The sequence below is a fragment of the Cervus canadensis genome, chromosome 14 (assembly GCF_019320065.1).
Source record: "Cervus canadensis isolate Bull #8, Minnesota chromosome 14, ASM1932006v1, whole genome shotgun sequence".
In the NCBI taxonomy this organism is placed as follows: domain Eukaryota; kingdom Metazoa; phylum Chordata; class Mammalia; order Artiodactyla; family Cervidae; genus Cervus; species Cervus canadensis.
In genome coordinates, this window is record NC_057399.1 from 29,856,799 (window position 1) to 29,881,139 (window position 24,341).

Here is a 24,341-nt window from a genome sequence, read left to right on the forward strand (position 1 = left end):
TCCTTGGGATTCTCCAGGCAAGACTGCTGGAGTAGGTTGCCATGCTCTCCTCCAGGGGATCTTCCCCAACCCAGGGATCAAAACCTGGGTCTCTTAAGTCTCCTGCATTGGCAGGCAGGTTCTTTACTACCTGGGAAGCCCACTTTTATGTAGTTCCAATAACAAGCATAACTAGCATCGAAATGTTGGGCGACACAGCTGAGTGTTGGTACAGAGTGAGGTGGAGAGAGCAGAAGGCCGGTGCTGTGGGCAGAGTCTTAGGTAGAGGTCCATTAAGATAACATGCTGGCTGCCTTCAGGTTTACTCAGGGGTGCATCTCATAAGATTTTCTTTAGATGCTCTGTTTCTGGGATGCATTTTAGGCATCGTCATCTATAAAAGAATGCCACTGCCCATTGAAGCCTGTCCCAGTGTTTGTCTTTTCATGCCAATTGCTGACACTGTCTTGGTTGACAGGGTCTCCGATTCTGCCTGTGTTAATTTCAGCTGGGGATTCCCAGCAAAACTGCTAGGCCTGGCTTAAGGTACCAAAGAGCTATGGAAAGCAAGCAAGACCAGAGAAGTGCTAAATGTGTTTACTAGTAAAACCTGGTCATAGCCCTGTTTGTGCTTTAAAACTAGAGATTCATTGTAAAATTTATTGCATTGCAAATTGCACTTGCAACATATGTATATTGCTTAGCTAATAGGGACTCAAAATTCTGTTTAGAATTTTTAGCTTTACTGACTTAGTATTAAATAAAACAGGATAGTCAAATTTAACAAATAATCTTATGTATACTTAGGAGTACCATATAGATACAACGTGAGTAAATCTAAATCTGAAATTATTGTACATTTCCCAGTTGGCTTCTCAACTTTAACTGGAATGAGATATTCCTCTCCTGACACTGTGTGTGTGTTTGTGTATATGCGTGTGTATGTGTATGTGTGTTCATACGCGTCTATCTATGTAGCCTAACCAGATGCTTGTGTGCATTTTGTTCATGGAATTTCAGTCTCCTTGGGACTGGCTATTGTTTCTCCTTTACACAGTAAACTCTTTGCATCTTATGTTTCCTGTTTGTTCATTGTTTATAGTAATAGCATCTCAAGTGCACGTGCTGCCTCATGACCTCATTCAGCTTCAGCTCTCTCACCAGTGTGGATATGCTCTTTCACATTTGTAGTTCAAGTTCCTAAGAGAAGTGAACTACCCCAGCCAGTCAGTCTCACTTGGGCTTATGCAGAGACCCTCAGGCCAGGCCCTGCACAAGCCTAAAGACAGGCAGTCCCGAGAACAGGGACCCATTCTCAGACCATTCTCTCACCCACGGGGCGAGACCAGAGCAGGGAGAAGTTGCCTGATTTGGAACGTAGATCCAGGCAGGATGAGCTGAGCACAAGACATGCAAGCAGTCTTCGCTCCGCCCCATTGCATTACTTACAAATTTTCATTATCATGATAGAGTTACAAAAATCACTCCCTCTAATAAGAGATTCTAGTTATCCTATGTGTTAGTTTGCCAGGGCTACCAAACAAAATAGCACATACCAAGCGGCTTAAACAACAAAAATTGGTTTTCTTATTGTTCTAGAGGCAAGAAGTCTGAGATGAGATCAAGGTATTGGCAGTGTCTTGTGTCTGTGTCCTAATCCTCTCCTCTTAGGAGGACACCAGTCATATTGGATAAGCACCCACCCTAATGACCTCATTTTACCATAATTAACCTCTTCAAAGGACCCATCTCCAAATATAGTCACGTTCTAAAGTACTCCGGATTAGGACTCCAGCATAAGAATTTTGCCTGTGACAGTTCAGTCCATAACAACATGGTGTACTAACTGTGTAAATTATAAGCTTTGCTGCTAACTCTTCAGTCCTCAAATCACAGCGTAAATAAGAGAAGCTTATTAGGATCAGTGACCAATCTCATCACTTCTTCCAAAGTGTGTTGGTGATTGGTCACTGAGCATATGCCAGTTCAGCCCATTTACAGACAGCAAAGCATGTTGTTGTGGCACCTCCTTGTCGCCTAGGAGTAAACCCAGACAACATGCTACAAAAATAATGAGAGGAAATCAGCCACCAAATGTGAAAGTGGAGCAAAGAGACAAAAAAGTAACAACACAGGAAGTGAAATTGGGTGCATTTAGAAGATTTGAAAAGGACATATGTCAAAGTGAAGACTGGAGTCCTGCATGAAACTGCAATACAAACTGTATTGAAAAGGCCCAGTAAATATATAACACAAGCTAAAGTCACCTCAGTGTATTTTTTTTTCATGTTTATTTATATTGTTTTTAATAACATGATAACAAGGCTTATTATTGTTTTTTTTAATAATAAAGATTGCATTGCCAGGTCTATTATCATGTTTAATACCAGTGAGAGTCAAAGGGGAGATTGATATTTTCTTTTTTTTTTTTCCAATTATTTTTATTAGTTGGAGGCTAATTACTTCACAACATTTCAGTGGGTTTTGTCATACATTGACATGAATCAGCCATGGAGTTACATGTATTCCCCATCCCGATCCCCCCTCCCACCTCCCTCTCCACCCGATTCCTCCGGGTCTTCCCAGTGCACCAGGCCCAAGCACTTGTCTCATGCATCCCACCTGGGCTGGTGATCTGCTTCACTATAGATAATATACATGCTGTTCTCTCGAAACATCCCAGCCTCGCCTTCTCCCACAGAGTCCAAAAGTCTGTTCTGTACATCTGTGTCTCTTTTTCTGTTTTGCATATAGGGTTATCATTACCATCTTTCTAAATTCCATATATATGGGTTAGTATGCTGTAATGTTCTTTATCTTTCTGGCTTACTTCACTCTGTATAAGGGGCTCCAGTTTCATCCATCTCATTAGGACTGATTCAAATGAATTCTTTTTAACGGCTGAGTAATATTCCATGGTGTATATGTACCACAGCTCCCTTATCCATTCCTCTGCTGATGGGCATCTAGGTTGCTTCCATGTCCTGGCTATTATAAACAGTGCTGCGATGAACATTGGGGTGCACATGTCTCTTTCAGATCCTCAATGTATTTTAAATTGCACCAGGAACATGAATTTGAGTGTTTACTTTGGATTGAAGACTATTAAAAAAAAAATTAAATCGATTTGCCTAGTGTTCAGGCCAAAGTGTTGAATTTAGTTGTATTGAAATAAAATGATAATAACAAGGAGACTGGAAGAGAACATTTTCCTGCTAGTAAAGGCTGGTTCCATCATTTCAGGACAGGGCATGAGTTGATTATTGTTGAGTGGGCTGGGTGGCACGGCTAGGGTCCCAAAGGTTAGTTAAGACAGGAAGTTATGATGATCACAAGTGTTTACTGTTGATGAGACAGATCTTTTTTGGAAGACAACCTTATCAGGAGCTTAAATGAAGAAAGGTGTATGCTCACACAGGGGCCTTTGGAGTGGACTCTAGATAGTCAGCCAGAGAGACTTAGTTAAGGCAAACTTAATGACGTAATGAAGAAAACGGTCGTGACGGAAAGGACGAAGATGTCCCAGAGGAAGTGACAGTAACAAACAAACAAACAAACAAAAAAAACACATTAAAGGAACGTGGAGAGAATTTACAACATTGAAAGGGCAAAGGATAAAATGTTGAAAGCTGATTCTTGGCAATTTGTCAAGGCTTAGAAAAGGCTCTTGGTCTGTATCCTAAGCTATTTGATGAAAATAAAAAGAAGGCAAATGTTCTTGATAGATTTCTTTTTTTTTTTTTACCATTTTAATGCCATATTTCTCATGTTTTAAATTAGTGTACTAAATACTCGTTTTACTATGTTTTTCATTCCCCTGTACATGCATAACCCACAATGAGTTTTTAGTGCTTTGACATAATTTGTCAGTGTCACAGAATGATCATAATTTTCCCACTGATTATCAGAATGACTTTGTTCAGTTTCAGCTTGTATAGTCATTTTTATGGTCCCTCACGTCCATGCGGAGCAAGGACAGTATGTGTGTGTGTGTGTCCATCTGTGTGCCATGTATGTAAGCACACGTGTGCATGCGTGTTTCTGTCTTTGCTGAAGTCTTCCCAAGATGCACCGTGCAATGTTCTTGACTGTATTATTCACCTAAGCCTAAGCATAATTTCGCCTCTTCTTGGTGGCTCGGATTTCCCTGATAGCTCAGTTGGTAAAGAATCTGCTTGCAATGCAGGAGACCTGGATTCGATCCCTGGGTTGGGAAGATCCCTTGGAGAAAGGAACAGCTACCCACTCCAGTATTCTGGCCTGGAGAATTCCATGGTCTGTATAGTCCATGGGGTTGCAAAGAGTCGGACACGACTGAGTGACTTTCACTTTCACTTTGGTGGCTCAGAGACCTCCTTTGTGCTGTGAAGTAGAGTAACCTCCCAATGTGGGTATGGCTTATGCAGTCAAACTTCCAGAGTTTACACCCTGTGAGTCTGTGACTCACTTAATTTTTTAATTGAAGTATAGTTGATGTACAATCTTACATTAATTTTGGGTGCATGGCGTAGTGATTTAGTATTTTTACAGATTGTAGTCCATTAAAAGTTATTACAGGCGAATGGCTGTAGTTCCCTTTGCTATGCAGGGTATCTTTGTTGCTCACCTATTTTATACAGAGTAGTTAGTATCTCTTAATCCAGTACGGTATGCTTCATCTCTGCATGCCTGAGTTTCCTCACCTATAAAATGAGGAGGATAACAGGACCTAAGGGGGTTGTTGTGAGGATTAAATGAGCAAATGTGTATGAAGCATGAAGTACCTGGCAACAGGGTGAACAGCATGCGAACTGCTGCTCCCGCTGTCCGTGGTGATGGTAGCAGTAGAAGGATTCATGATGCCGTGTGTCTTCAGGTTTATTGAAATTGATGCTTCCTCTAAGAAGTGGCCTCAAATCACTGTGCTCTTGATTTCTCATGGTGTTTTACTTTTGTGGTCTCCTGGCTTGGAACTTGGCTCTTGGTGGCCTTCTTTGCATCTGCCCTAAGCAGAACAAGTGTCCTGTTCTCACCCTTGCCCCCATTTGAATTCCTTTGAATTTGATGCTTTAACCGTGGTGGGTTTAGAGAGAACTGGTCTTGTGCTGGTGGCCTGTAAGCCTTGCGGACCATCTGTCACAGGAAAACCCAGAAGAGCATTGATTATTTGACCCCAGGACCTGCACTTCACCATTTGTCATCATCTCCAAATGAGGTTACACCCCTAATCATTCGGTTTTACCTATCTGTCTCAGAGGCATTACATTATTCTTTGTAAGCCTTGAAATTGTACCACAATTCTTTCTGCCTGTCGTCATCTTCTTTTTTTTAATATCCTGAGAACCTCCAAGTACACAGGTGGTCCAGGCCCCCGGAGGAGCTCTGCTATGGAAAGAAACAGGTGGGGTTTTGGCTGTTAGGGGTTGATAGTGACTGGTGAATGGCCTTGGGGCAAGAGAGCCGATGTGCATTTCTTTAATTCTCCACTGTTGCTCTAAGCTTCTTTCACAGGCTCCCAAGTTCTCTCTGGGGCTCTGTGGTTGATTCCACCAAGGGAGGTGTAGTGTAGCACGTGCCTGACAAAGGTGTTCATGCACTGTTTATAGTGTGGCAGGATTGATGGGGCCAGAAGTTTGGGGGACCACCCTCCCCTGCATCTCAGCCATTCTCTGAATAGAGCATTATGTTTAATACTGCCACAAAGGTACACAGCTGATCTTGAAGCTTAAATAACTTTTATGGGGTTTCCTTGGTGGCTCAGACAGTAAAGAATCTGCCTGCAATGCGGGAGATGTGGGTTTGATCCCTGGGTCGGGAAGATCCCCTGGAGAAGGGAATGGTTACCCACTCCAGTATTCTTGCCTGGAGAATCCCATGCTTATAATTTTAATAATCCATATATATTTTTCCTCTTCTAATCTCAAATTTCTTTCCCCTGAAATAGGTACTAATTTACTTTGTCTCACTGTATAAAGGGTGGCTCCCCTTCCCACCCCCCCACCCCCCAGGTGTCCTTCTGTGGTTTCTCTTGTGCAATCAGAGAGGAAAGAAAGAGCCTTGGATCATTGTTGCGAATGTGATCTAAAGTTGTCAAACAAGAGATTGAAAAGCTCTCAGTACCAGAAATTCAGTTAAACTGAGGCTCCATCTGCTTTCCCTGAGTGGCCAACATTGTCCATCTCATTCCCCGACTTAGGGAGAGCAGGGAACTCAGCTGGCCTCTGATTTGCCTCACAGATGAGTGAATTAAGAAATGGGGGTCTATGAAACTGTAATCAGTTAATTGAACCCCCATCACTTCATGGCAAATAGATGGGGAAACAGTGGAATCAGTGACTGACTTTATTTTTCTGGGCTCCAAAATCACTGCCAGATGGTAATTGCAGCCATGAAATTAAAAGAGGCTTACTCCTTGGAAGGAAAGTTATGACCAACCTAGATAGCATATTAAAAAGCAGAGACATTACTTTGTCAACAAAGGTCCATCTAGTCAAGGCTATGGTTTTTCCAGTGGTCATGGATGGATGTGAGAGTTGGTCTATAAAGAAAACTGAGTGCCGAAGAATTGATGCTTTTGAACTGTGGTGTTGGAGAAGACTCTTGAGAGTCCCTTGGCCTGCAAGGAGATCCAACCAGTCCATCCTAAAGGAGATCAGTCCTGGGTGTTCATTGGAGGACTGATGCTGAAGCTGAAACTCCAATACTTTGGCCACCTGATGAGAAGAGCTGACTACTCATTGGAAAAGACCCTGATGCTGGGAAAGATTGAGGGCAGGAGGAAAAGGGGATGACAGAGGATGAGATGGTTGGATGGCATCAGTGACTCAGTGGACATGGGTTTGGGTAGACTCTGGGAGTTGGTGATGGACAGCGAGGCCTGGGGTGCTGCGGTTCATGGGGTCACAAAGAGTCAGACACGACTGAGCGACTGAACTGAACTGAATTGAACCCCAGAGGGAAAAAATTTGTTTTAAAACTATGCTAAAATTCTTAGCCTTCAGATTAACTTGTTTCATTTCTTGAGTGTTTGAGGCATTTGATAACAATGGTACAAAGTTTGTGAACAGGTATGTCTTCTGTACAGGAATTTCCTTATATCATGGATGTTTCCTTAATGACACTGAATGAGTGAATAATTGAGGATTTCTGAAAAGGCTTCTCTAGTCACTGGCCAGGACAAGACCAAACGTGCTTCTTGTTGAAATATTGTAAAGTCTGAGTTTGAAAGGAAAGCTTGCAAGATTTCACAGCATTATTTGTTGAGGTGTAAGGAACACGTATGAACCTGCAGTTGTTGGGGATTTTTCCTCAATATTGAATTTGTTTTCTTTTACAGGGACTTCTCTTTATTGGGATAAAAAACACATAACATAAAATGTATAATTTTTACCACTCTTCATATACTCTTGTATACTTCAGTACGTTATTGTGCACCTACCACTGTTCTCTGTTCCAGAAATTTTTTCATCATCTCATACTGAAATTCTGTACTCATTAATCAGTCACTTCTCACACCCCTAATCTGTTTGACCCCTGAGGACCACTACTCTCCTTTTTCATGTACATGGTATTGTACAATATTTGTCTTTTTGTGTCTTGCTTATTTTACCTCTGGAAATTTGATTTTATGCATACTGACCTAACAAGATGGCTTGTTAGGGGGGTTGGTAATTGACCTCAAAAATAAAAGTTATTTTATCAGCAAAAATGAGCTTGTTTGGGAATAGCATAGAATTGTGTTTCAGGACAACCATGCTGTAACAAAAATCATAGACAAGTCCAACAAACAAAGGAGAGGAGTGTTCTTTAATGGATAAAAAGGAAGGAGTTGGGGAGGGTTGTTTGGAGAAAAGAGTTTGGAGTGATAATGGTTTCTCACCAGCTGAGTTGCTGGGGTAGTAGATGTCCTATAGGAGATGCAATGTACAGTTGACCCCGGGCAATGCGGGGATTAGGAGTGCCGACCCTCTATGCAGTCAGAAATCTGTGTGTAACTTAGAGTGGGCCCCCCATACTTTCAGGTCCTCTGCACCCAACTTGGGATTAAACCAACTGCAAATCATGTAGTGATGTAGTACTTACTATTGATAAAAGTCGGTGTGTAAGTGGATTCACACAGTTCAAACCTGTGTTGTGCAAGGGTCAACCAAATATCTGTTCCAGTTAGGTCCTGTAACTGGTGAATCTGTCCTGTTATGATTCTTCTCAGGGTCTGAATCTGACAATTCTTCCTGTGATTGACATGCAGTGGGGCTTTGTGAGAGCTCCCCCTTTTGGCCTCCTGACTCCATTTTCATGAGGCTTCCCTTTTATTAATTTTCATATGATAATCAAAAACAATTGTCCAGTTTCTGCCATGGATCTGAAATTCTGTATCCAAAATTGCTATAGTTTTCATGAAACCGAGTGACTGAAACGACTGTGGCATTTTGAGCAAGAGCTCCATGTTCAATTTTTGTTGTTGTTAAATATTCCTATTATAAAAATGTTTCTTACACATTGATATCTTGAATTTTCTTTAAAATGACACTTTTTGGTTGTAGTTGCTGCTCCGATTCCCCTGGTTGTCTGGGGGATCATTACCTGTATTATTTGCTTCCAGGTCTTAGCAGGGCTTGAGGGAGGTTTAGTCTCCCTGAATATTGGAATGAAGTTTAGTGGTCCGCAGGAAGCCCTGGAATTGACATGTAATTGGTACCAATCCTCTGTCTTTACTGTTTAGCCCTCAGTTCTGTGACCCTCACCCCCACCTCCAGCAGCATCTGAGGGCCTTCTGGAATCCAGTTACAGTCCTAAGGGAGAAGGACCCCCGGAGTATAAATAGGGGGCAAAGAGAAGAAACACACAGAGAGAGACCTTGTCAGGGGGCAGATATTTACATACCAGATATTTGAATTTAGAATACGGAATTTCCTATTTCGTATCCAAAAAGATCATCCATGCATTGTCTAGCACTGCTTTCGAATTGCTCCATTCAGTGTTTCTTAAGGTGGTCTGTTCCACTGTAAGGGCTGTGCCACACAGCTTGGTGTGTTTGGAGATGCTGAGTGGAAAAGACACAGACAGGGGAAACCGTGCGCCCGGAGTTGGCTCATGGCTTTTGTTTGCTTGTCCCTGTTTACCTATTCATAGTCATGGATCCCTTCTGCCGCCGCCGGCACCTCGCTGTACCCTGGGGTTGAGAAGAGTCAGGATAAATGCGCACTTTCTGGACTGTTCATCTCTCACTAAGACATAGTGTGTGTTGGGATGACAGAGGGGGGCATGGCTGGACCCACGTGTGGCTTGCTCCCGGGTCTGCCATGTGCTCTGTAAGCTGCAAACTGTTTCCTTTAAAACAGCTAATCCTGTGCTACCGACCGTCTCCACGGACCGTCTCCTGCCTTTTATGTTCAGAACCTATACACACACACGCCCCCCCCCCCCAACCTTCTCCTGCATATTATGATCAGAACCTGCACACACACATAGGTGCGCGCGCGCACACACACACACACACACACACACACACACACACACACTGACTGTCTCCTGCATTTTTTGATCAGAACCTACATACATACAAACACACACACACCAACCTTATCCTGCGTTTTATGATCAGAACCTACATACATACACACACTGCTTTCTTAACTAACTGAGGAAAGAGCCACTCTGTATCTTATCTTGGAATATCCTGTGTCATGATCATGTATTCTTTAAAAAAAAAATTTTTTTTAAACTGAAAGAGAAAGAGAAAAAAGAGGGTGGGGGGAAGAAGGTTGCCATCCAGTGGAGGAAGGAGTAATTCCCAGCTTCATTCAGGAAAAAAAAACACAGGCTGAAATATGCTTAACTATTTTAACTTGGCTGGGGATTTTTATCACCAGAAGGGTTTTTTTCTTTCTTAGCGACTTCAGGAGCCAAATGGGTGCCGTGTGCCTTTAAGGGAAGAAGTGCCTCAGCAAACTTCGCTGTAGTTGTGTCTCACCGTTTGGGTAGGGAAGGAAAGCGTTAATTTCTTATTTGTACACTTTTTTTCCCCCGACTTCCTTCCTATTCACTTCATTAAATCTAGAGGCAGTTCAGCATGGGAGCCGTCTGTATGTTGAATTAGGGCTCGCACTCTTGCGCAACACGTCACCAGTCGGAAACTGGGGGTTTGCTTCTGTGATTTATTTCAATATTGTGCTGGTAAAAGGTTTGGAAGGGAATTCTTTGTGGGGTAGTACTTGAGCATTGTGTAGCAAGTTTTGTGTGTGTGTCACTAGCCCCTAGCCCTGAGTAGTGTCAGTGAAGCCAGTTGAATAAATAATTTTTTTTTTAAAGAGGAGAACAGTTTTAAATTTTCCATGAATAATTTTACTTTCAGGCAGGAGTAATCTTACTCCACTCTCTTAAGAGCGAAAAGCACTGGGAAATATTTAGTGAATTGATTTCCATTAGAAAAAGACCCTTAGAAATCCCTGAACATAAAGCACTGCATATGGATGTGTTTGGGGTCTTTGGGGAGGAGGGAAAATGTTTTGTAGTTCTCTGCATTCCTGCATAAAACCTTAATTTAAGGGGAATAATGGTCAGTACTTTGTGTGTCTCCTTGTGATTCCAAACCCTAAATTTAATAAGAATCTGCACGTATTAGCAATTGTAATAAAAATGGTCTCACTGGTTCTTTTTGCAGTTTAATTTGTTTTCGCTTCTTAGCTACTCCTAGATTTAGAGATTGAGAAGTCCAAATATCACAGGCTTATGCTTTGTTCCATTCTTGCAAAATTAAGGGAGGGGTAAGAGTAGAAATATCCTTTTCACAACTTCCCCCCTCTCCATTTATCCCCCAGAATAGAAAAACAATGAAAAATTTTACAGCATGAAACTGAAAGTGAAGTGTCACAGTTGTTTGGGATTTTCTTTAAAAAGAATAATGTATTGTATTAAAATACTTGAACTTGAGAACATGCACATTGCTTTTACTTATACTTACATGCATTTAATGAAAGAATTCTTTTATCCAAAAAAAAAAAAAAATCATCTTAGACTGCTCCAAAACCACGCAGCCTATTTTCTTAAAGCACTAAAATAAGCTTTAAAATTCAAAAAAAAAGCATACATGGTTTTTATTTTTTTTTATAAATTTGAATATTAATTTGTTTTCTTATTGGCTTAATTGTTCAAATGTGAGTAAGAATGAGAAACCACCTGAGCTAAAAATCTCTAATTCTGCTGCCTGGAATAATCAGGGGGAAAAAAATATGATAAGTAGTTGTCAATATTAAAACAGGCTGAAGGAGGAAGGCTTCGGGCCTTGTAGTAGGTAGAATGAAACAGCAGATTTGAGTCTCCACAATCCTTTCAGTATTAAATTTTCAGTAAAATAAAATTACTTGTATATGAAAACATAGCCTTTCCCCAGCTCTCTTTTTTTTCCTGATCAGCTGATGAAGAGACTAGCAGCTCGCTGCTTTGCTGGCTTGTTAATTTTATCCCCACTAACTGTGATTTCCGATAGCCGGCCTGCTGATAGTGGTAAGGTAAATATCCTTTTTCGTTGCCGTCTTGAAGATTCAGTAGAACTACATCCCAGGCATGTGTAGGTGTGTAACACATCAAAAGCCGGTGTTCTCCGTATTTCTGTGTGTAACTGGGTGCTTGAGGAGAGCAATACCATTAACTGTTGACAGCCTTGCATGCTGTATTTATTATTAGCATGTTCAGCCTCCAAGATTTGCGGGACAAATTTCCTTTTCTTAATCTTCGCTTTAGCTGCAGTGTGTTTAGCTGTATAGTGGGTGTCCTGCTTTTAGTCAAATGAATATTAATGAAATAACGTGGAGCTTTTTTTTTTCTTCCTTCTTTTTTCCTTTTCCTCATAACTCATCAGACCTTGCCTCCTTCATAGTGGTTATCTGAACACTGTAGGATCGTGATGGAAATTGTCTTTTGATTATTAAGGCCTGGGCTCAGGCTGTCCCTTTAGGATTCTGTCTGTGTGCATGTTGCTTCTCTGGGTTTGCACATTGGAAGATGCATAGAAAGCCTATTTTTTTCTTTTTTAAATCCCACTGGCATTTTTAACATGCCAGGTTGTTTTGTGTTCTGCACCAGGTTTTGTTCACAAAACCTTTCTTTTTCAGAAGGCATTGTACATAAGTGAAAGAAATTATGTCTGAGCTGTAATCACTCTTTATATTGATTGTTATACTCACATGATCATAAATATTAGCCATGTTTGGTGCTGTGGAGAAATGAAGGTAATTGCCTTATGATTAGAGCTCTTTTCAGCTACGAGAAAGGATTGATTAGCATTTGCATACTGGAGGCAATATTGAGAGGCAGGAGGAACAAATAACAACATCAGTTATTTTGTGTGAGAAACCAATCTTGATATGCAATTTAAAGGTCTTTTTAAAAATTTTCCTTTCCATGGTCAAATTTTCTCTTATCTATTGCTGTTTTTTTCTTTGCAGTTTTTCCTTTCCCTTTATTTTCCTTAAGTTTTGAGATTAACCAGGAGGGGAAAAAAAGTTTAAACTTCTGGGTCTGTCACATGGATCTTTTAGCCCTTTATGAACAGGTTTCTTCTTATACCTGGTTGTTTTTATAGCTATTTTATTATCTCTCTGCATTAGTGCTGCTGGCTCTGGTTTAAAGCAAGCGTTTGCAGGTAATTGGAAAAAAGTGTTTTCTGTTTGTGAGTGTGTGTGTTCTTTATCGGATGATTTAAGTGCGTTTACCCAGGAATGTGGCTTTGTACTTCCCGTTTCCTTGTTTACTAATTGCTATGTTAGAAGAAAATCTGGATGGAATTTTGACTTATGTTGTGAATCATGAATAAATTGATGTAAAACCTCAAAGAAGAGAAGGTCAAAGCTTATATGAATGTAAGGATGCAATCTTAGGGAAATTTTTTCCTCATTCACCCCTTGTTTCGGTTTACCTTTGACTCTCTACAGAAATAAGACAATAAAGGTCTTTTTCCTACATCGAGCTGAAATGTCATTTGGTTTTAGTTATCTTCAAACACTTAAATGTATAAATCTCTTCATATTTGTCACATTCTTTGCTATTAGTGTTTTGGGCCTTCACGTATTTTGATCAGGAAATAAGACTTGGGTTAAAGATACATTTATCCAATATGGTGGTTTTCTATTTTTCTTCTTACTTCATTGATTACTGTTAATTTCTGCTTTGTTTGTTTGTTTCATTTTATCCTAATTATCTAATGTGTTTTTTTTTTCTTTTTGGTATTCTCTTGTCTTGAATTTTTCTCCTTCATTTCCAATTAACAGGCCATTGAAGACGGCAATTTGGAAGAAATGGAAGAGGAAGTCCGGCTTAAGAAGCGAAAAAGACGAAGAAACGTGGATAAGGATCCTGCAAAAGAAGATGTGGAGAAGGCCAAGAAGAGGAGAGGTCGCCCTCCAGCTGAGAAGCTGTCACCAAATCCCCCTAAACTGACGAAGCAGATGAATGCTATCATTGACACTGTGATAAACTACAAAGACAGGTGAGCACCTCGGGCCCTCACCTCTGTCGTCTTCACCGAGACCACACGTGCTACTACCTGCAGAGCATGATCTCTTAGGGTGTACGCTGGGTTCTAAGGCCCTTTCTACCTCCTGTTTTATGGGTTTTGCTCCAGAGGTATCAGTAAACTTGGATGCAGTTTAGAGAGGCTACACTTGATATTTTGTATGATGTTTTACCAGGTATTATGTAAGATATTTGGAAATAGGAGTTTAGATGACAAAATTAAAAAACAAAACCAAACCCTAAATGATTTCCAAAATACCATCATTTATATGGAAGGATTGGAAAGAGAGTGAAATTATACCTTTGGCTTGAGTTGTTAAAGGGGAGAAAAAGTCTTAGCATATTTAAGGTAAAAATTTACATTAAGACTTGGTTTTAAACCAAACCGATGCGTCCATCAAAAGGCCGTTTCTTCTTTCCTTCCAAGACACTTAAATTTCTGAGCACTTGTTCAAGCCATCTCCTTCTTCCTAATAACCCTACCTAAAGAGAATGGTTTTCCAGCAACTTTCTCTCTTTTTCATGGAACTTTTGAAGGTGAACTTTGAGAAATCTGTTCCAGACACTACCTCCAGGCCATTTTTAAACAGTAAACAATTATTTGAAAACCAAAGTAAAGATGTTTGGGGGTGTCAGGCAGCTGTGTGTGGTTGATAAATTAGGCTACATTTTGGTTAGTTGATTTGGTTTCTATTCAGTAATCATGTGATACAGTTTTAATAGGAAGATCACCTCTCACTTCAGTGGAAAAAACTGATGAGAAAAAACACATTTTATGTCTCTAGGTTTCATAGTGGCATGAATCAATTTTTAGTTACCAGAAACCTTTGACGTTAACTCTGTTGCTTTGTGTGCCTGGAGTTGTTTACCACAAATAACTTAAGCTGTGCATTTAGTCTTTCACTGTAACTTTAGCACATGTTTTTGTAAGAGGAAGAGAACCTCATCATAAAGATTAAGTAGAACAAGCAAGAAATTTTCAGCCATGGGGTTTTATTAACAGCGCCTTACAGAAAATATAAAGACTTCTCAGAAAATGGTGAAAGGGGAATAGGAGCAAATGTGTGTGAGAAGAGTCTGAATTTCTTGGTCCTCTTTACCTCCCAGGTGTCTCGGGTTCCCTCCTGCTTACTGTTTTCACTATTTTCCTTTTTTTTTTTTTCTTTTTTAAGTCATTTCCTTTGAGAATTCTAAAGGGGCCACAAAGGACGGCCCCATTACATCACGTCTGGATAAGATGTTCATTGACACAGGGGAGTGACAGTAATCTAGGAAAGGAAGTTTGGCCACAAGATCATTCTTTGCCCAGGTGAACACGCAGACATGTGAACCAAGCATCAGTCAGTCGTTCTGTCTGTGAAGTCTCTGTTCCTTCTTGGCTATCCTGGTAGATTGGCCGGAGGCAGAAATAGTTTCCAGGAAGTCAGTTTGGACACTTACACCTTATTTATTAGCTCCTGACATAGAGAGAAATAAGTAGAAGGTATCACTCTGCATATACCTCTAACTTTTTGCCTTTCTCTCTGGAGAGAGACACGTCTGTGGCTTTGACCAGGTGTGCCTTGATGTTTAACAGGCATTATGTTCATTACCTGCTGAGTGAGCCTAGGTCTGCTGGAACACTGAGAAGAGCCAAGAAAGTCCTTGGAGGTTTAGAAAGTCCTTTTATTCCAGGTGATGGCTGTCTCCTCCTTTAACGATATAAAAGAGGTCACCACCCGCTGAACCACATACTGCCAACAGATTGTTTTGTTTCAAATTTCTTTTTCTCTTTCTTTTTTTTTTTTTAAAACAAACACAGAAATCTAGCAAGAATTCTTATAAAATGTCAGGGTTCCCCCATCCCACCAACATCACCACCTTTTTTGAAAAACCTTCAAGTCTGGCAGCAGCACTGTCCCTAGCCTCCTCTAAGGTAACCGTCGGAGTAGAGAAGCAGCCATCATCCCCACTCCCCCGTGGGCTGTCCCTCTCTATATGGCCACCATCCCCATCAGCCGCTATCATCCCTCCAGTATGGAGTGTCAGTTGTCATTTATCATTGTATTTTTCGCACCTGGCTCATTTCACTCCTTTAGATCACCTGCCAGCTCCATAACCTTTTGGGTTTGTGATTTCCTGATGGACAGGGCCATAGGCTGACAACTTTCCCTAAAACCACCCCCAAATACAGAGTCAGATGAAGTTCTGTCCCTTAAACCTCAGCTAAGCATCCACAGTAGTTTCTCTGGTCTTGGCTTAACTACCTGCATTCCAATCCGAACTCCACTATTTACTGCCTGTGGGGCAGCTGGGCAACTGACTTAACCTCCCTGACCCTCAGTTTCCTCGTCCACAGAGTGGAATGATTACTGTACCTGCCTCTAGAAGTGTTAGGAGGATTTGATGAGTTAATATAGCTCTTTGAACAGTTTAATTATTAATAATCAGCCTTTCAGACTATTTATAGCAAATCAGGTGGGTGAGCAGAGCTCTGAGCACCATAAAGAAAATGTCCCTGCTCATACGGTTTTCATACTGTTATTTCCAAAACCAGAATCATGCAGATTCACTGGGACTGATGATGGAGCATGACTTTGGTTGTACTATAGAGAGAGGATATTTAAATATTTCAACATGCAGGCATTGAATCCTTTGTTTTTTCCTCTTTCAATGGTTTTATTTATTTTACTTTTCCTTAAAGTACCAATTCTATTAGCACCCACATTTAGGTATGTTCTGGGAAGTACATTCTACATGTTTCATATATATTTTGTGTTAGTCATCCTCTAGAAAAAAAGGCTTACTCTATGTTTTTTATGTCTCTTACCAAATTTGGCACTCAAGTAGGAGTCACTCAAATTAGGAGCGCCTTTAATTAGATACATCATATTTTTGGTTTTAGAAAATGCTGCCGAGAAATGTACTTCTCCATGTGTTGAGATTTTTGCACCAGTAAAGTCAGCGACTAATATAGTAATTCAACCTACCTGTGAAAGAAATACCACCTGGACTAACCTCCTTCCCATCACCTCAGTCAAATGTTAGGGCCCTGACAGTCCTGGAGATTAATAGCATATTAAATAAGAACTGGCATCTATATTTAACTAATATATATGAATTAATTAGCTCTTAGGAGACAGTCTTCTTTTTTTTCCCCCCAAAGTTTTTGCATGATTCTGGGACAGATGTATCTTTATATTTTTAAAAAGAACTAGGATAATTTAAGTATCTACTTCTTGCTTTTGTTTTCAGTGCCAGACCTAATTATTTTAGGGAGATACTTTTCAAAAATGTGACCCCCCCCCCACCCTGGAAAAAAAGCCAATAATTCTGTGTGACACAAATGTGAAATCTTTCCACAGTAGTCTACTAGAGATAGCACTGGTCTATTATTACCGTTCTCACCATTTTATGTCTCCAGTAGAAAACTTGATACGAAGCAGTCTTGGAAAGCTTTGCTTTGATTTATTAAGCATGCTTACATAGAAAGCTTTTAAAATTGTATTCTCAGTTAATATATTATTTAACCTAAGGGTCTTTACTTCTTGGAAAAGGGACTTATCCCAGTCTACATCTGTACCCTCTAAAATCGCCCCTGTAAAGAGACAGAGAATAAGATGGTGAAGAACAGGATCTGGTGGAGCTATTCCAAGTCTAGAGGCATGGCTTATAGTTACTTAGATAAGGAGGGAGTTTCCCAGAGGGGATTCTTAGTGTTGAAGGGGTTTCAGCTCTATCTGGTCCAGTTTCCCAGCTGTGTCTCCCCGTTTCACCCCTAGCAGACTATCACCTAACCTCGTGTGGACACGCCCAGACTCAGCTCACTGTGTCAGAAAGCCATTCACGACACCAAAGGACAGTCCTAAACACGACAGGCATTTCCTATATTAAGACAGACTCAGCCCTCTGACTTCTAGCTGTTTGTTCTGCTTGGAACTTCAGAGAGTCAGTCTTCTCATTCTGAGAAATATCCTTTAAAATATGCATAAACATATCAGCCTCAGGCCATTCTCCTTCAAGTTGAAACGCCTCACTTTGCAGTCTGAGTAAAGCCTGGACTTGGGCCACCCTCGCCCCCCTCCTTAGACATGGTTTGCGTCCTTAGTGTCCCATTAAAGACATGGCACCCAAAACTCCAGAGGGATTCCCATGGCAGCTAGTTGCAGAATGCTCAGTAGCCTTCTTTATTTGAACACCAAAATTCTGTTAACATCACTCAGGAATGTGTTAACTTTCTCCACCAACCTTGACTCAGAGGTAACTCCCATTGAAAACATGGCTTGTTGAAAAACTCACTCCCCTGCAGCACATACACACATTTCTTTTCTCACATGAATGCTGCCAAGGTTAGCCTCCAGCTAAACCTTTGACTTTTGTTTTTATCCTATATCTACTTATTCTTATTCCTGTCTAGTTTCATCTTACTGATTTTTGTCCCATCATTCTAGTCCATTGATGTAACACTGAGTTTTATGCCTTTAAAAAAAAAGAAAGACACGTTGACTTGTTTTCCCAAGTTGTTGTCATCCAGCGTTTGCTATAAGCTATTGCTGAGAAACTTCTAGAGGGCAAAGGACACATCCTCTATAACATGCCCCTGAAAATCACTTAAGGTTGATGTGCATTTATTAATCAATAATCTTTAAAGTTAATGAACCTTCTGTGAACTTTACATGACCATGCTATCACGTCACCTACATGCATCTCTCCTTTCTCAAGGTTATCAAGAAAAGTTAAACCCAAGATATACTGTGTTTCTGGCCTCCCCAATCCATCAACCTAGAAACCCTGCTGAAAGAATGAAATGAGGTTAGCTTGCCATGGCTTTCTCTCAGAGACCCCCTACCAGTACTTAATGATGTTATTTATCTTCTCTAAATAGCCCTGTGGCATCTGAATAATTTCTCCGAAATTTTGACCCAACGTCCACATCAAGCACAGCCCTCTCGAGTTTCCTTTCTCCTTTTGAAAGCGGGACATTTGCTTATCTCTAGTCTCCTGATTCCGTTTCTATTCTCTGTGATTTCTTAAACATCATTAGCAGAAGCAATCTACTTACTCTTTCAGGATGTGATTAGTTTGCAACTGGACCCTTGAACTCATTTGAAGTGGCTTGATAGGCTCTATCGACTCTCCTATCAGTAGCTTTTGTCCGACATTTCTTATGCCTTGCTTTTCAAATCTGAGCATTGTTCACATTCCTGAGGAATCTGGAAACAGGGTATGAGGCGGTTATCAGTACCTCCTCCCCCTCTAGCAGCTGTTTGTAGCCTGGCAGGAGTGTTCCTTGAGGTGGGGCCCTGCTGTCTCCAGAGGGTCTGGACTTCAGGTGCAGCCCTGCAGATGGACTTGGGAAGCAACAGGGAGGTGGGAGACGCCTGCCTAACCCTGGCACCCAGCGGGGCATCCGGGGGGTGGCCGAAAGGCTCTTTTCTCCCTGATGCCCTTCAGGCTCTGCTGTCTTCCCCAAGCCTAGTCTGTCTCCTTCTTGACCCTCATTTTAGTAAACCCTGGTGATATCTTTAGGATTGGTGGAAAGCTTCAACATGTTCTGAATCTTAGCTCTCCCTACATTGTAGAAAATAATTTATTGATCCTGGAAATATTAATTGCATCCCCCCCACCCCACCTCCTTTCCAGCCTTGAGTGCCAGAGGGTTAAAAAAACTCACGGTACTTGCTCCCACTAGCCTGCCCTGAGGTGGGGGAGACGGTTCTGAACAGGCAAGCGGCCAGGGGATTTCTGGGAAGTAGGGGTCATGTGAGCCCCTTTTATAAGACTGTGATAACATTATCTGGTGTTTATGGTCCCTTTGGGGGCTTCCCAGGTGGCTCAGTGGTAAAGAATCTGCCTGCAATGCGGAAGACATGGGTTCATTTGCTAGGTCGGGAAGATCCCTTGGAGGAGGAAATGGCAACCCACTCCAGTATCCTTGCCTGGAAAATTCCATGGAGAAAGGAGTCTAGAGGGCTACAATTCATGGGGTAGCAAAGAGTTGGACATGACTGAGCAACTGAGCATGCACACACATGATTCCTTTCAGGGAAAAAATATACATCATTATCACTACATTTACCTGGGACAAGAGAGCCAGCATTTTTACCCTAGTACAGTATAGTACCTTTTCAAGGACTTGGGAAACCGCAAAAACCCAAGGACCAAGAGTACTTGTTTAATTCCTGTACATAGATTCCTTATGCAAATAGTCTCTTGTAGCATTTCCTTAATTTTGAGTGAGGCTGGGCTACTGTTTTACAGGGCCACATATAGTCAACCAACACTCCAAAAGGGCTAGACTCTTCCTTTAAAGAGCTGCCTTTTCTTCTTTCAATATTTTCTTTCCAGAGTGCTCTACCTGGAGTGCATTTAGGTATTTATCATGTCAGAGGCTTTCCCTCAGTTATCATCATCCTGAGGCTTCCATCCAAGATGGACTAATCACACCAGTTCATACTGTCTTTTAAGATACATTTGTAGGAACATACATTTTTCCCTTGGAGAAGGAAATGGCAATCCACTCCAGTATTCTTGCCTGGGTAATCCCATGGACAGAGGAGCCTGGTGGGCTACAGTCCATGGGGTTGCAAAGAGTTGGACATAGACCGAGCACAGTGTACATTTTTAAAGCCAAACTCATACCATTATTTAATAAGCTTTTTTGTTTTCTTTGTACTTTTTTTCTGGTCCGGTTGCTGACCCACATAGGTCTGTCCTTACACGCTCCTTAACAGAATCATCTGAAAGGATTCTGTTGGAATCTCCTCTGTTCAGAGCCTCCCTTCCCCGATGAGCTGTAATCTCGGTCAGTCTCCGGGCCGGGAACCATGCCCACCCTTCTCCAGGGTATCTGCAGCACGTCCTGTGATGTGTCCGCAGTGCTATATGCCATTCCCAGGATGTCCTTCACTCTTACATATTCTGACACCACACAGTCTGTTTCAGCTTCTGTATCCCCTTGGTTATGACCATCACCAACCCAAGATCCCAAACGTGTCGTGAAAAGAGCAGTCCCAATTCTGTGCCTCATTCCCAACATCCCCGTACATACGAAGTTTCCTCAGCATTTCTCCCAGGCCTTTCACTGCTTCTGTTCCTCACCGTCTGTCTGCATCAGGCCCTCACCCTTGTCACCGGCTGTGTGTGGATGGCCTGCCTTCTCTCAGAGACACAGATCCTCTCTTGTCAGACGGTTACTTAACAACTCGCAGTAGCTCCTCATCGCCTCACCGATGGTGACCAAGCTTCCTCCCGTGGGAAAGACAGTCTTCCATGATCTGGCCCTAGGGCCTTCTTGACTTCATTTTCCACCATGCAGCTTTCCCTTGTATGTCAACCATTCCAGCTGACTCTGCTTTTCCAGCACGCTCTGTACTTTGGCTCCTCTATCCTGGTTTATGCTTCACCCTCTCTGCCTTGCCTCCCGCTCTCCTGGGGCAGAGTGGGCAGTGTCTCTGAGGACGGACGTGTACGTGGCTGTACATGGACTCAGTATGCCAAAGGCACCATCTATGCCTGGAGTAAGACCTAGAGGGGACCGGGGGTTTCCCAGCTGTGTCACACCTCTCAGCCACTTCTCTGAACAAAAGTGAAAGTGTTAGTCACTCAGTCATGTCTGACTCTTTGCAATCCCATGGACTGTAGCCCCCCAGGCTCCTCTGTCCATGGAATTCTCCAGGCAAGAATACTGGAGTAGGTAGCCATTCCATTCTCCAGAGAGTCTTCCTGACCCAGGGATCGAACCTGGGTCTCTGGCATGACAGGCAGATTCGTTACCATCTGAGCCACCAGGAAAGCCTATTTCTCTGCTGCCACCACACAAAGGGACACCAGAGGGGCCGTTTCAAAATCCTTAACTGAAGAGGCTTTCCCTGGAGGCCAGAGCCCTCTCTCGTGTGGTGGTTGTCGTTTCCAGTTGAAGATCAGCTGGAGATTAACCCTGTGATCTATTGGGAAAGAGTGGAGTTCTGGGAAGGACAGCCAACTACCAAGATGGTGCTCAGAAACCGAGTTAGGGTTCAGGGCCCCCTCTGGGTGCTGACCACTGTCGCAAAGTCCAGCATCCCATTGGATGTGCACAACGGTCTGAGGTAAGTACTCACCCCATGTTACAAATGAGCTAGACGCGGATGGGCTAAAGCTGCCCTCCTGAGATCACCCCCACACCCACCAAGCAGACGCTGCCTGTCTTCCCCTGCTTCTAGCACAACGGATGGAAACAGGTAGTGGGAGATGGGACCAGAGTAGCAGGCATTGACTTGTTTGGAAGAGGCAGGAAAAGCCCCCAGTACTCTTGCCAGCAATCCCCTGAGGTGAGCAAGGCAGGTAGGTGCGGATACTGAGGTGTGAAGTGTGAAATGAACTCCCGGAGGTCACCAACCTAGGAGGAAGGAGCCGGGCTGGGATGAGGACCCAGGTCTTCTGACTCGAGTGTTCTTTCTACTCTACCACAGGTGTAACGTGGAGAAGGTGCCCAGTAATTCTCAGTTGGAAATAGAAGGAAACAGGTCAGGATCTGTCTTGTATTCCTGTGTCTCTAAATACAGGTATCCCTTGGCCCACCACCCGGCCTTCGAAGCAGATCCCTCCAGTGGCCTCCTGATCATCCCTCCTTGTAGTGGGCGATGGAGGCACAGATGTTCTCGACCACCTGTTGCCGCTTTCCTTCCCACTGTGTTTTCATTTGGGCATGTCCATCCTGTAAATGCGCTTCTTACAAAGGCATCAGGAGCCGCCACCAGCGGGACCCTCCCACCGGACACGGGGTCTCTGTCGCTTCCCCTCCTCTTTCAGTGCAGCTTCTGCCTTCCATCCCGCGGGCCTCTTAACTCTGCGCTGTCTTGGTTCGAAGCTTAAGGGAAAGCACCGGGATGCTGTGTGCGCGTGCTCCCCCCGCTGTCCAACCCTGTGGGGTCCCCAAGTGTGCAGAGAGTCTGTCACCAGCGTGGGTTCAGAGTGCGACTTCCAGGCTCACCTGTCACCCATGGTCTAAGCATCCGCAGGCAGCCTGCTTAGCCTTATGTGTGCCTCTGCTTCTGTCGAGGGGAGAGCAGAAATGCTTTCCTCCTGGAGATTTTGTGAGAATGAGATGATGTCGGTTGGGAGAGAGGGGTGTGCAGCCATGACAAAGGGTGAGGAGTTGTTATTAGTATAGTGAAAATCATTTCTTTCCCCCTTTTAGTCAACCTGTGCTTTTAAAAAAAAATTGATACAGTATTTTGCCATCATGTTCCACTTTTGTCAGTTGCCTCAATAACATCCCTGATGGAGCTTTTTCCCCCAGTGTGGGGCCAGAAGGAAAAAGAATCCAAGTGGCATTGCAGAACAGATAGCGTCACCGGCCATGGCATTCCCGTTGTTTAGGGAGGTTAAATAGGGTGATTCATACTCCCTATATCTGTATGGAGATGAAGCTGTTGGACAAGATTGTCATTTCTTTGGGTATTTCTTATTGTTAGCAGTGATCAATCCTGGAAGCCAGACACACAAACCATACTGAGTACTAAGAGGTGTCAAGAATGGTGTTCTGTTTTTGCCACTATGAGAAAGAACTCAGCCTGGGTTCGAATTTCAGAACTGAAACAAGAAACACTTGACGTCTGGGGGCTTGAAATAATAAACCAACATGGTAAATCTTTCTACCATCAGGATGTAGAAAGGAAGCTTTGTGGTCTAAAAGGCATGATGTAGGCTACACGCCGAGTGCAGTGAACAGGAAGGTAAAGCTCCTTCACCCCACTGCCCGGGTTCCATCAGTATAGTCATGTGACCATGAAAAGTGGATTAATAACTTTAAAGGGTATTAAGAGCCCCCAGTGTCATGCCTAGGCTTTCTGAGGAGACGACATGACCATATATAGTTAGGACCCAGATAAATCTTTTTACTGAAGATACATTTAAACTGCAGCTTCCAGAGGCATAGCAAGGGGTGACGTTTGCTTCCTCGGGACTCTTCCAAGTCTGTCTGGTCCCTTACTGTCACGCATGCTTATTCTCCCCAGAAGCCCAAGTTTTAAGACATGTTCAGAGCTTGCATTATGATTAATTTTTAAAAATTCTTTAAAAAAATCCCTCCATGTGTTCAAAAGTACTGAGCATTTTCTACATGTCAGTCTCTGTAAGTATGGAGAATGAGGCAGAAAGGGATGAGTAAAATGAAATGCCTTAAAGCATGGTTGGAAAGCGTCATATAAAGGAATAACACAGATCTATCGTCTGAATCAAGTGTACGTGCCAGGTGCGAGGGTAGGAGCGGCGGAAGCCAAGTCAGTCGTGGCTTGTCGGGGGAGTGTAAATCCCCCCAGAGTAGCCAGGGGTGGGGTGGGGGAAGTGGGGTGGGGGAAGTGAGGTGGGGGGAGCGAAGTGAGGAGGCCCATGCACGTCCCTGCAGCCAGGGAGGAGGTAAAGAAGAGCAGGACCCCTTCTAGAGACCACCACCTCTCAGTATGCCTGGGTCATCAGGTGCAAGGGAAGCACTAGACAGGGCGGTGGGTGTGGAAGCAGGAGACCAGGTACTCAGAGGGGTGAGTCACAGACCTTGGGGCAGCCCAGATGGGAGGTGGAGGAGAACCTTATAAACTACTGGTTTTCTGTCCCGAGTGGTAAGTGGATCTGGTGAAATTTACATTTACAGAAACAGGGCTGAAAAAGAAGGTGGCGTGTAGTACCCAGCCCCACGTACTCCATCCTAGGAAATCTAAACTCTCTCCATGGCTATTAACAGCCCTTAATGCTGTGATTATGTTGTTAGTATTGACTCTCCCTTAAGGACCAGCCAAGAAGCTCTTTTAGACAAAATTTATTTTTAGCAACATCGGCACCAGACATTCGGTATTTCTTTAAATGAGGGAGGGAAGCTGTGACCAGACCTCAGGCTCAAGCAGGACCCTTTC

General features: G+C 42.8%; 1 protein-coding gene across 6 annotated transcripts in view; it reads left to right on the forward strand.

Moving 5' to 3' along the window:
- SMARCA2 (SWI/SNF related, matrix associated, actin dependent regulator of chromatin, subfamily a, member 2) overlaps positions 1 to 24,341 on the forward strand; it is a 175,279-nt gene that overhangs the window by 132,909 nt on the left and 18,029 nt on the right. For 3 of the 6 annotated variants that reach the window (XM_043487359.1, XM_043487360.1, XM_043487358.1), the window contains exons 28-29: positions 13,227 to 13,444; positions 21,903 to 21,956. In XM_043487359.1, the coding sequence (XP_043343294.1) occupies positions 13,227 to 13,444; positions 21,903 to 21,956 (272 nt within the window). Of the gene's footprint in view, positions 1 to 9,997; positions 10,142 to 11,372; positions 11,469 to 13,226; positions 13,445 to 21,902; positions 21,957 to 24,341 lie in introns of those variants that run through there. The other 3 variants (XM_043487363.1, XM_043487362.1, XM_043487361.1) reach the window with 3 other exon arrangements.